A 12,986-nucleotide genomic window follows, 5' to 3' on the forward strand; every position below is an offset into this window, starting at 1 on the left:
TGATTTCAGTGAAGCCCTGACAGTGTTTGCCAGGTATTGGGCCAGCAGATCTTCCTGAGAAGATCTAATACAGATGTACTGTGAAATAGGAGGTCACATACTCTGCAAATGAAATGGAAGGAAGGGGTCTGAGCTGCAAAGTCTTGAGGTCAGCAGGATTCATCTCTAGATAACCACTGTCTGTTTGGGCTATGATTAGTATGCGATGTTCCTAGGAGTCAGTCTTAGACTAAAAGTGAAGTGATTTTAGCTTTGGTTGTGAGGAGAGAAGTTTGTGTCAAGGATTTGACTCTTTATCAATAGCAGCTGAAGTCTAGGCTAGAGGCAGAGAAATGATCTAACACTAAGCACATGGCTGAGCTGTTTCAAGAAACTGGCCTGTAGCTCTCCATATTCTTTTCATGCAGAAAAGGCATGTCAGTTCCCCAGCATTGTTTGACAGCTCTACATTACCTTGGACTTTTTCTTTAGTGCCAAATAAGTATTGTAGGGGAATGACTGAGCCATAGGAATCTGAAAAGATTAATTGTTGACACCAGTGGGCTTAAAAAGGAAAGTTCAGACACGTGCTGCTTCTGTGTTGCTTCTGGAATCAAGCTAGTACCAGGATTGACCAGCTAGGATCAGTGCTACTTGGGGAGCTTTGCTCCATGCAGCGCTCAGCAGTATAATCATGTTTGAACCCTTCTACAAGTAAGAATGTGGCAGTGGCCTAAAATACCTCCTAATTCCTTTGCGAATAAATCAGGCATCAGGAGGTGCTTGCCTTTGATGTAAGACAAGCCATGGCAGGCTGAATGTCATGCAGCTATCTAGGTGAAGTAATAGCCTTCGAGAGGCTTATCATCTGTCAGTGAACGTGAGGAATGTTTCCAGATTTTTCAGGGAGAGACAAATAGCAGCTGCGCAGGTCTCTATATAGCAGTCTCATCATATTTTGCCATTTCTACAGACCCAGATCTTCCTCTTTAGAATATGGAAATATTTGAGCTTTTCATTGATCAGTAGTTAGTAGACAGCGATCTTACAACATGTTATAGCTAATTGTGTACAACACTAGTTTAGTTAGGCTGGCTGTGGGGGAAACAGCTTTGTGTAGCTGAATCCTACCTTGTAATCAGTTCTGTCAATTAAGGATTATTGTAATAATAGCAGTTATTAGAAAACATGTTTAAGTGGCTGCTTATGGCTTGTGTTACCTTTCAAAAGTTGTCTTCAGTCGTTCTGGCTTGCTGCAGGTCACTGGTCTTTCATGTCTGAAACTATCAGTCTGCGCTGTGCTGTTTTGCAGCTTTATTTAAGTTACCCAGGGAAGCTGAATTCTTGATTGGATGAAAGCTTTGTTTTCTTTCCCTAGGAAGTCATGACTTACTTAATACTTTTTACAGGAGTTAATAGCGGAACCAAGCTGGCCTATTTTGAAAATTGTGATCTGCTGTGAAGCTAGGACCTCTTCCCTCAACCTTTGCTCTGGAGCTGAAATTAGGTAGACTGAGAAAGCTAGAGCTGAAGCAGAGAGCCTTACTAGCTTGTGCATTGCTCTCTCTGCTATATTTTAGGTTCAATTTCCTCTTCAACACAATACAGAATACTRTTTTTTAATTATCATGGAGGCCTAAACCATTGCACTGGCTCTTGAAGTTCATGAATTGTACTGGTAGGTCAGATGGTTGTATGACTCACTATAGAGAGATGTGGGCAGGATAAAGCTTTTAATGCTATCTTGACCTTTTAGAGGGAGGTGACTTCCCTTCCCCCCACCCCCAAGAGCTTGTTTTCTGCAGTGAACTGTTTCTTGCAGTTGTCTACTGCTGTAAAACAGAGGGATCTGGCTGCATTCTGCAAGGCAGCTTCATTGGGCAATATTGCCAACCCAGTGTGGGATAGCTCCAGAGCAAGGTAGGAAGATACAGTTCTATATAGGCACACTTCTGGCAAGATTCTGTAGCACATCTTCATTGACAGCTGTCACTTTGGCTGAAATGATAGCTCCCACTTTGTTACAGCAATGTTTTAACAGTATTGCTTGTGCCATTTGAGTGCTACTTCTCTAGAGAATAGATCCTTTCCCATTCAGAAAATGTAAACATAGTTTTCCAGAGCTGTTCTTGGAATTTCTAACATTGTTCCTGCTTGAACCTCACTGATGATTGCTCTGAACCAACTTTCTTGTCCATGTCATTCACCTGTAGAGAAGTGTTAGAAAGTACAACAGTGTGTGGATTTTTAAGGCATCTACTGTCAGGCCTGTGGGGGATAATAATTTTCCAGCAGTCTTATACAGTTTTACTCCTTGATTTTTCTCAAAAGAGGGCATGTACCACAAGAAAATTTCATCTAACTGTAGTAGGAGGTAACTAATTTCAAGGGCACACTAATGTTTCAGATTTGTTTCCTTGGCTTGTTTTCTCTTGTATTATCCAAGCTGGAGTGTGTGTGGGGGGGGGGAGAAGGGAGTGTGTCATAAATACATAGCCTTAGAGCTGCCTTCTGTAAGGAAGGCTAAATTCAGGCAACTTTATCAGGAAACAGATAGCCGTGTCTACACATAAATGGGAACCTCTCGTCTGCTCTTGATGGAACTAGACCTATATAAAATCCATTTCTTGCTTGTTTATATAGTGTTAACCAAACAGCATGAAAGGTAATAGGATGCATCCCTGCTTAATAGGAGTCTCTCTAATTAGCAAGCAGTGCATTAGGATTAGGTCATTCCTCAGAGCAAGACTGCCCTACAATTTATTCCTTTACAAAAGGGGAAGCTTAAGGACAAAGAAAAAGGGAGGGGGCAATACAGAGGTTAGAAGAGGAACTTTGTTGATATGGTAGGGTTTGCACCAGTTTTATGACTGCCTTAAAGAAATGTAGTAACTTATTCCAAGACAATATACAAAGCTCTAACTGACTATGCTGAATCATGTTCACATATTCATTCTATCAACTCAGATTAAACAATTGTCAGTTATCTGTTAACTGCTCTACAGACTTAGTTCTCAAATTTTGAAATGCTCCTAAACTTCATTGACATTAAGGGTAGTTGCATCTTATGTCTGCATTGAAACAGTACTGCTATTTCAAACTTAATTGATTCCTTGCTATTAGCTTGCTTTGGGCTGTTAGACAAGTGGTAAATGAAATCGATGTTTGTCAGAATCGCTAGAATGTGCTTGTTGTAATAATGCTGCTTTCTTCTGTCAAAAACAGTGAAGTGCTACTTCTGATAGCAGTTACCAGGTGTGGTCACAGTCCAGGTCTATTATTCAGTAACTTGCTGCTTCTATTACCTTGGTTGCAGAGAAAAGACTACCAGTAAAGTTTGGAACAGTTGTTTTACTTTACATATGTAAAGCTGCACTGGAAGCATTGTTCACTGTATTATTTCCCAACTGTCTTCCTTCAAGGATGAAGGGATAGGACAAGTTTGATTAGCTGTTGATGCACTGTTATAATGAAGGTGATGCTCCTAACAGCATGTTCTTCAGATGAGATCCGCAAATGGCATCAGAAGTGCCTCGCTGCAAATAAACTTCAACAGTGGGGAAAAACTGCATTAGTATGCTGGCCTGCAGAGCGACACTTAAGAAGATGGTGTTTGTACCATAAGGGGCTTTTTGATTCAGTGTTTTTACCCTAATTTGGTACTTTGAGCAGCCAGGACTGTTCCAGATCTGCTCTGTTAGAAAGGACAACCAGTGGTAAATAAAAAGCCCAAGTTGGTATAAGACAACCTGCTGAGATGAAGCAGGAATGGGGGTTCATTGCACAATGCTGAACAGACAAGACAGCAGAGGATTCATGCTTAGAGATCTTAGTAAGAAAACATAGACTAGCCTCTTGCATTCAGCCTCACTTATTCTATCACATACATGCAGAGCCGCCTGTATGTCCAACTCTCTGGTATTACAATGATTAAGTGTCACGACCTAAAGAACTTACTTTTCTAACCAGCTTTAGGCAATGCTCATCAGAAAAAGCCTGAAGTTAATTAGATTCTCTCTGAGGCTAGAAAAGAGATTTTTTTTTCCCCTTTTAGTCATGGTAAAGTTATGAAAAGACAAAAACTCTCTCTTGTTAGGAAAGTGTATACAAAAAAATGTTTTTTTTTAAAATCCAAACTGCAGCATTATAACTTTCCTTGGAATACTGGTACTATGTCAGCCCAATCAACTGAATCCCCTGCAGTAGCGAAATGATCAGATTACAAGGAAAGTATGTGTTAATTTGAATGTATTGACAAGAGTGCCAGAAAAATTGATTAAAAAAGCATAATACAGAAATCTATCCCTATATAGCGTAAGACTTTTACAAGTAAGACATTTGTACATCCATTTAACTGCGAGTGATCCACTCATTCAGCCTTGACCAGCCAGGAAAATGATGATTTTCCTACTTCCCATTTTCAGCACTGAACATTCGCTCCTAGAAAGAGAAGTGAGCAAACTGCAGTTTAGTAAAAGTTTAGTCAATATAAGAAATTATCACTCAACAAGAACCAATGCCTAGATCAGGTATGTTTAGTGTATGACAGCTTTTTCCTTTGGCACATAATCCCTTTAAAGACTCTCCTACATCGACAGAAAACTTTCATGTGGCCTGGCTATACTCAACATGCCTGTTCTTGGTGCTTTCTACAATGAGTAGAAGTATGACTTATTTCCAACTCGCTATCTGAAGAATATTAACTTTGTCTTGTATCACTACTGACAAGCTAACATGTTTAGAATTAGACTTAACTTATGTCCAAGTGAAAAGCTTCTTATCTTGATTAGCTGCCATCTTAAATACTGCCTTGGGCTTCTAGCAGGTGTGTCTGTATGCACCTGGCAAGAATTCCTTCTTGAGATGCAGTAAAGCAAAGCTTGCTTCAAATGCAGACACCAAGTTCATTCCATTGAGGTGGTCAGTTTGCTTATTATACCGCTTGTATAAAACTTGATCAGACTTGCTTGCAGGTTCTTAGTCTTACTTCAGCTAACCCACAGCTGCTTATTTGGAGGAACCCAAGATACAGAAGAATGCAGCACAATATAGCATCTACCTTTAACATTCTCTCCAGTTTATCTGCATCAGCAGCAAACTTTCTGATCCCATCTGACAGCTTCTCCACAGCCATTTGGTCTTCATTGTGGTGCCAGCGGAATGCTTTCTCATCCAGGTGGATTTTCTCAAGATCACATGCCTGAGCTGTATAAGGGGAATTTAACCAATACCAAGCTGACAATATTTTTTCCTCTTTCAAATACCACAAATTTCCTAAAAAGGTCAAGCTTCTGACCATCTCTAACGACTGAAAAATTCCAAGCATCAGTTTCAACATTACTTGCTATATCAGCACACTTTCAGGTGCAAAAGTGAAAATGTTCCTGCTCTGTACTATTACTTCAGTATGTTAAGAAATCTAGATATTCAGGTTCTCTTAATACAATATTCATGTGTATTACATTATCTTGTATCTGTTTCTCAATGGTACAATACTTTGACTCACTAGCAAGAATTATGCAGAAGTCCTAAGGCAATGAGACAATCTAAACAAGCATGCTCAACAATTAGGTATTTAATTCTTTAGCAAGTGCCTAACAAAAGTCTAACTGATAATATGCCTACCGACTATCTAGCACACTGTACATAGAAGAGCAGATTTGTGTACAGTAATAGCTACTGGATTGCTAAGCTCTGCATAAAATTCTAGTAGAACTAAGGAAAAGCAAAAATGGTGAAGTGGGGACATATTAAAAATCACAGCAATTTATCACTAGAACAAATCACTTAAGTCTTGTATACAATTAACTTCTACAGTTTTAAGGGGGAGACATTTTATGCATCTAGGGCTAACAGAACATTCACTAATGCACTGTCAACAGTGATTAAACCAAGTTTGTCATCTTTACTAGATACTTAGCAAAACTTCATCTCAAGCATATGAAGTATAAAATTCTTTCTTCTGCTCTCCCTGTCTTCTTGGGGTGAGAGGAGGACTCACAGGGAAGGCACATTATTTAAGTACACTCAAAATCTTAATTCTGGATAGTATGTGCAATAGAAACCAAGATGCAAAGGAAGTGCCTACATGTAAGCAACTCCACTACAGTTGTACTGCAACTGTAACACCCCTTTTAGAGAGGGGGTTCAGTCTTTATCCTAAAAGGGAATAGATGCAAGCAGCATAGATATAGATGAGATCATATATTGTTCGTGCTCAGTATTAAAGGGGAGACAGAACAAGGCCATACTATATAAAAATAGACTTACCATCTTTAACATTGAGTGTGGGAGTTAACTTGACATAGTCTTTGCTGAGCTCTGCCAAAAGCTTGGGTGAAATAGTGAGATAGTCACAGCCTGCAAGTGCTTTTATTTCTCCTGTATTTCGAAATGAAGCACCCATCACAATAGTTTTGTAGCCAAACTTTTTGTAGTAATTATAGATCTTAGTGACACTCTTCACACCTACAGAGGAAAAATTGGTGATTTTCAGAGTAATTCATTGGAAGCTCAAAGATTACTCACAACACAAAAACACATGTGTTTCATAACTGGATTTATAAAAGTAACTTGAAGTTTGAATGAGTAGCTGTGTTTTTAGTAATGTGTTAAAGGCAAGTTTACCTGGATCCTCTGAAGGCTCATATGTTTTCTTATCCCCACTTGCAACATACCAATCGAGGATACGTCCTACAAATGGGGAAATTAGAGTAACTCCAGCTTCAGCACAGGCAACTGCCTGAGCAAAGGAGAACAGCAAGGTCATATTGCAGTGAATCCCATATTCCTCTTCCAGAACCCTGTAGACAAAGGCTGACTTAAAATAGTGATTTTTCTCACCTCCTGGCTTTGCATTCTCCATAATAAACTAGTAGTTTGAACTATTGAAGTTCTTGGCCTAAAACCTTGTTAGAAGTGTGCAACAATGTATAAGATTTAAGGTAACAAACCAGATGCTTTGCACAGACGGACCCTCCCTTTCAGACTACTAGTTGTCAAACAAGCGATCTGTTCAATGTTGTTCCTTGCACAAAATGCAGACCACTTAACATGTATCTCAGGAAATTCTGGCTAGGAACAGTCTGGCTCTCATAGGAACAAATTTTTCCTATTTCAAGTAAAAACTCTAGTATAGCACCTTGCATGTCAACTGTAGCCCTAGTAACAGATTTCCTGGAGCAATGTTTTCAAAAACAATTGGTTATTTTAAGTGTTGCGCACGCTTGTCAAATGCCAGTGAACAGCCAAAAACATGCTATAACAGCCAAAATCATGCTATAAATCAGTGTACCAGATACAAAAATACTTACTTGCCAGCCTGTATTCCTTCCCATGTTGAAGACAGCTTTATGAGAATACGATCTTTACCAATTCCTGCTTCCTTATAAAGGTCAATGAGGTGCCTGGCCCTCTGAATCATTCCTTCCTTATCAAAGGACAACCTTTGAAACAAGAGCAGGACTGCTTAAAAATCAAGAGCTTTTTTTCCCTTTTTTCCCCCAAAAACATTCAGAGCAATTGTCCTATATCCTATTTCATTAGCATCTCTGTTCCAATAGGTTTTTCTTCTTGGTTGAAGTACCCCCTAGTAAGCCCATCAAAGAGTTGTATGACAGCATTGCTACTCTCTGATTAAGAGGATCCAGAGCTCAAGATAACTTTGAGAAAGTTATAGACTAAAGATTTTCATTAAATTTTTCATAATGAATGTAGAATCTGAAAATTAGAAATGAATTAGCAAAGATAAATCCTATGCAAGTGTTAAAAGTAAATTGTTAAAAACAGATCTTTTGGTAACTTTTAAGTGTAAGACAGTATTACATGGAAGAGAACGAGCAAGTTTTAAATATACTGGAAACATATGACTTACTCTGCTTAAGGAACTACAGGAGGATGACCAAAAGTCAAGCTCTGTATTACCTAATTATAACTTGGTGACAAAATTTCATGAGAACAAGTTCTGGTCAAGCTAACTAGATGAAACCTGTTCTCCAATTGCACAAACAGTAGCAATACAAACTTTTGCTAATCTTGTAACAATGAGCTGTCTATTCAAGAATATTTCTCCAACTCACATTATGTCTTTTTTGTATGTACAAATAGACAAGGTAACCCAGAGGGGGAAGGGAAAAAAAAAATCTAACCTTGCATCTACTTCTGTTGACACACGGCCAGGTATCCTCTTCAATATTTCAGCTCCAAATAATACAAAAAGTTTGTCACAAGCATTTTTGATCTGCTCATCTTCTGACCTTAAAAAAAAAAAAAAAACTTCTATGAGGCAGAGTGGGAGGAATAGTAATCTCTTCAAGTTTTGCTAAAGATTTGAAGATCTGAATTTTACAAACCGTTTAACCTTGTTCCACTGTTCAGGTAACCACTTCTGCTCTCTATGTATGTTCTGCCCTCTCTCTCTTCCATAAATCACCAATAACATTAGCCTTTATACACTATCTCCTATAATGCTATCAAGTTGGAGTGTTTTACTGAGCAGTTCTAGAATGTCATGTCAGAATGTCTAAATGGAGATGCACTTCTAAAAAGCACACCTGAAAATGGCAACAAGAATTTCTTCTTTAGGGTTGAGACTTTCTGGGAGAAGGGAAAGGCGCATGAACATGTGAGAGAAAAGCCTACAATATTGCTAATAATACTGAATGTTATTTACATAAACAAGGTATCCTAAATATAAATCTACTGAGACAGAAGAACCTTTACTTACCCGCCAAGTTTTCTTCCATACTCAACTGCGTCATCCACAAGTTCTTGGTAAGCTGGCATCTGAGCAGCAGCTAGTATCAGAGATGGGTTTGTAGTGGCATCTAGGGGCTTATACTCATCAATTGCTGGGAAAATAAAAATAGCCTGCTTAAAATAATTAGTAGGCCTGAGTAAGTAGAAGGATTTTACTCAGATATGTAAGAAAGCAAATGCTGATGGCTGTAGGACAGTGACATTCATGATAGAGTAGATTAGTGCAAAATGTTTAAATACACTACCTGAAAACTGGCAGATTTACCAGATGTTCCAGTTCAAGAACAACAAGGCTACAGTAACAAGATTAGGCACAACTTTAGGCACTACCCAAAAGTAGTAAAATTGTGGAAATGACATCATAAAGAGAAATCATGCTAATCTGAAATTTCTTATGTTCACAATGTAGCTGAGAAAAAAGAATCATAGGGTAGAAGTTCTCTTTTCTTTCTTCCTATCAGTTTTGTGTTTTTTCCCCACAGTTGCACAGTCTTAGTTTCTGTTCTTGTAACTTCCTTGTACTACCAGGTCTACTTCCTTACATACAATATTTGAAACTGTGGCTTATCTTAAGCCCTGTACTACACCTATTTCAGGTGATACTAGTTGTTTACCAAAGTAGGCTGTTACTGTACATTCTCTGGCCCTAATCACAGTTGAGCTGCCTGGCATGCAGTGTCTGACTCAGCACACACACAGGCCCTTCAGTGATTTCTGCTGCAGCTGAATGTCAAAAGTAAATATCTTTATTACCAGCACACTTTCCTTAGCATATTGCAGTCAGGGATAAAAATCAAAGTTGATAAAGTACAATTTAGTTTTTGCAATGATAGATTTTTTTTTCCAATGAATTCCTCTAGGCAATTATTCTGGTCCTTGAATAGACAGGTCTATTCCATGGACCTAACAGATCCTTCAAAATGCTCTTTAATTAATATGGATATTACTTAAAATGAAGTACATTAGCAAAACTCAATTCTGAAGCATAGTATGCAATTTAAGACAAGTATATTTTGACAGCACTTATTAATTCTCTTCAGAAATGCAGAATTTGTGAAGAATCTTGCAGGTCTCTGGCAATAAGTATTTGTACATCTCATTAAGTCTTTCACCCAGGTTTTATAAAGGTTAAAAACAAGCATTTAAGACAAACTCTTGGATTTCATTTTCTCTATAAAGGGTTAGGTAGGTATTCGTGTAGACGCTCAGATGATAATTGTTCAGTATTTTCCAGATGCTAATCAATGTGAGGTGAATAGGGCTGAGGGTATAATTCAAAAATAACTCTTTCAAAAATTATCAAAAAAACCCCAGCCTATATTTCAGCTGTTTGGCACAAGCTTTCAGTGGCGAGGGAAGCAGGGGTGTCTGTGAATCCTATCCACTGTTGGGCCACCTTTTGTCTTGTAACCACACGGAGAACTGCAGAGAAGAGTAAGTGTATATTTGACTGGCTTAGAAAGCAAAACAAGCTAGTTCAGCTACAAAAGAAATCACCACCATTTCTACAAATATAAGTGAAGGAGGCAGTTTGTCTTTTACTTCACAAACAGTTCCAACCAGCATCTTTTTCTATGGAGTATGATACAGACAAGCTTTGTATCTACACAAGAATTAGCAAAGAGTGTTAGCAACAACTGCACCTTAATCAAGTGCTTAACCTGAATTGGGAGTCAGATGTTGGCTATAGCCTTGTTTGCACTATAAAAATGATCCACTTGTCACAAGTGGTGCACCTATTCTTGTGCCAGTTTTCAACAACTGGTAGCCAGAGATCAAAAGTATTTTAAAGGGCATGTTAAAACTTAAGTAGACAGCATTCAGCCCCTTTCCTACCACAAACACACCATGTGCCATTACAACTTTTCCCTACTGTAGAAAAGGGAGTGTTTTGGATCTGTGTAACTTCAGCACACATTTTACTTGAAGCTACACAAATTTTACAGGCTTGAAGTTATCTAACTCTGGATTTAATACTTGACAAAATGGCATCAATGCTCTATACCTTTCAGATGCTGTGGTTCCCTGTCATGCAAGACCAACTCCTCAAGGCAAGTAACAATTTCTCCATAATGTTTCCCTCAGCCTGATTCTTGAAATCAGACAGACAATCTAGAACATGTAGCAGGTATGTGTTATCTAGTGGCAATGTATACACATAAACATACAACTTCATCTTTGGGACATGTCTGAGCAGCTGCTACTTCTTTAAAATCTTAAATTTACTAACATAGGAAGACATTTGATGGTATCCAGTTAAGATCATTTATTCATCACCTCTAGGATTAACTATGTAGAAGACAGATTATTGCAGGCTTCTGAATGATGGCATTCTGAATGATGGATTAGAGAACAAGACTCTAAACATGCTGCTCTACGCAATCCAGTGAATATATATAAAGTATTGGCTTTTGGAAAAAGCAACTTCATTAGTCCCACAGAGCTTCTGTTAAGTCTCCCTCTTAGTATAAACCTTCAGCTACTGTTTGCCAAACCCACATTTGAACTGACAAGTGAATAAGTGTGTTAAAATATCAACAAGTATGAATTCCTATGCCAGTGACTCATGCAGGGTCAACACATGGTGCTGAATGTCTGGGTCTGTACATGCTCTCTACAAGGCATCAGGTCAAATCCTGAGTAAGGAAAAAAAATCATTGAAGGTTCTGCCAAATTTATTTGATGAACTGGATCTAACTACAATCTGCCAGTTACAAGGGCTTGTATTTCAATGTAGTCTATGGCATAAGGAGAAACAAGTACCTGCAAACTTAACTGGCACAGAGCTTTGCACATCAATCTCAATTTAAAAACAAACAGTGTAAGAACCATTTATGCAGTAACTGCCAAAGTGGTGTTACTACCAGCAGCTTGCAATGTGTAGAGAGACAACATAAATTAATACGAACAATTTCTCAGATCTGTTTTTGAAGCTATTATGTGGTTCAATGTTTCTTGCGAAGGCAGACTTTGCAAAGACTAGCAGTCCAGTAACTAGTACAGTAGCCACAACGGTCGATCATTGCAGTAAGTTATCAGCACCAAAAAGTAGCACCTTTCTAGCTCTTGAGACCTGTTGCAGCCAACTAAGTGCCTCAGCGCAGCGTCATCGGGTAAAACGTTTCGCTTCGGAGCTGTCCCAGTGGTTGCCTTCAGCCGGGGGCGCCCCCGAGCAGAGGAGCCCGCGGGCCGGCTCAGGCAACGCCGCCTCTCCCACCGCCAGCATTGCGCAACGCGCCGCGGCCACCCCCCCCCTTCCCYTCCCCCCCCCCCGCCTAACGGCCGGCCGCCGCGAGGCGCGCGGGAGGCGGCCCCGCCCCCCGCAGTGGTTCGCCCGTCCCGCCCCTCCCCCCGGCTGCGGCGGTTCGCTCCCTCGGCCGGGCGCGCCCACGGCCCAGGGAAGGAGGTGGCGGTGCGGTGACGAGCCGGACCACTAGCTCAGGCCCCTCCCCAGCTCCGGGTAAGCCCAGGGGTACCCGCCGCCCCTGCGCCTCCCCCTACCGTTGAAGTCCCCGGTGTCAGCCACCACGGTGGTGTGGTGTCGGAGCTGGTCCAGCACCGACTCCATCTTCGGCCGCTTCACGGGGGACACCGACATAGTCCGTGGCGGGGGCAAGGAGCTCGCGCCCTGCCTTTAAGGAGCCCTGGGTGCCCCAAGCGGAACCAGCCTGCGCGCGCGCGCTCCGCCCGCTCGCGACACCCGCAGCGCCAGCACCGCCCGCCCGCTGGGGACGGGGCGCACTCCCCGCACGCCCCCGTTCCTCGGCAGCCAATCACCCTCCGGGGAATGAGGGAGGCGGGCAGAGAGAGAAGGGGCGAGCCAATCAATAGCGCAGAGGCAGGAAGGCACCCGGCCAGTAGGAGGCGGGCAGAGGGGGCGGGGGAAGGAATAAAGCTTCTGATTGGGTGAATTCGCGGATGGCGAGGGTCGGCCGGGGGGAGAAGGGGGGAACTCTGTCACCATGGCGACAGGGGGATGCGGCTGCCCCTGCGCCGCCATTGCTCGAGGGAGCCGGTGTCCGCGGGGCTGAGGCGAGAGACGGGCTTGAGGGAGCCGCAGCCCCCCGTGGCGGCCCCAAGGAGCTCCTACGAAGCACTGTGTGGTCTCGGGTTCGGCCGCCGGCTGCCCAGGCCTTCCTTTGGTGGGGTAGCCTCTGTGAGGCTGCTCAGCGAGCCTCAGTCCACTGCTGGTGAGATAAGATGGCTTCAACAGAGCTGCTCCGTGTCTGACCCGCCCTGTTTCACAGTCT

At 41.4% G+C, this 12,986-nt stretch overlaps 1 protein-coding gene across 1 annotated transcript; it reads right to left on the reverse strand.

The window, feature by feature from the left end:
* Positions 1 to 3,315: 3,315 nt before the first annotated feature.
* On the reverse strand, positions 3,316 to 12,457 carry TALDO1 (transaldolase 1). The gene is made up of 8 exons (XM_085307332.1): positions 12,238 to 12,457; positions 8,705 to 8,828; positions 8,127 to 8,234; positions 7,293 to 7,424; positions 6,607 to 6,782; positions 6,250 to 6,447; positions 5,039 to 5,184; positions 3,316 to 4,419 (listed from the first exon to the last, which is right to left on the reverse strand). The coding sequence occupies exons 1-8, from the start codon at positions 12,332 to 12,334 to the stop codon at positions 4,387 to 4,389; spliced, it is 1,014 nt and encodes a 337-aa protein (XP_085163458.1). The 5' UTR covers positions 12,335 to 12,457; the 3' UTR covers positions 3,316 to 4,386.
* Between the last annotated feature and the right edge of the window lie 529 nt (positions 12,458 to 12,986).

Source organism: Rhea americana, unplaced genomic scaffold (genome assembly GCF_003343005.1).
Source record: "Rhea americana isolate MKP2758 unplaced genomic scaffold, rheAme1 scaffold_257, whole genome shotgun sequence".
NCBI lineage: Eukaryota > Metazoa > Chordata > Aves > Rheiformes > Rheidae > Rhea > Rhea americana.

Excerpts from the sequence above, each read along its gene's own strand:
- TALDO1 (XM_085307332.1), bottom strand. The coding sequence starts at position 12,334 with ATGTCGGTGTCCCCCGTGAAGCGGCCGAAGATGGAGTCGGTGCTGGAC. Across the intron at positions 8,235-8,704 it reads TATGGAAGAAAACTTGGCGG|GTCAGAAGATGAGCAGATCA; the intron begins GTAAGTAAAGGT and ends TTTTTTTTTAAG. Across the intron at positions 6,783-7,292 it reads GAAGGAATACAGGCTGGCAA|GGTTCTGGAAGAGGAATATG; the intron begins GTAAGTATTTTT and ends CTTTGTCTACAG.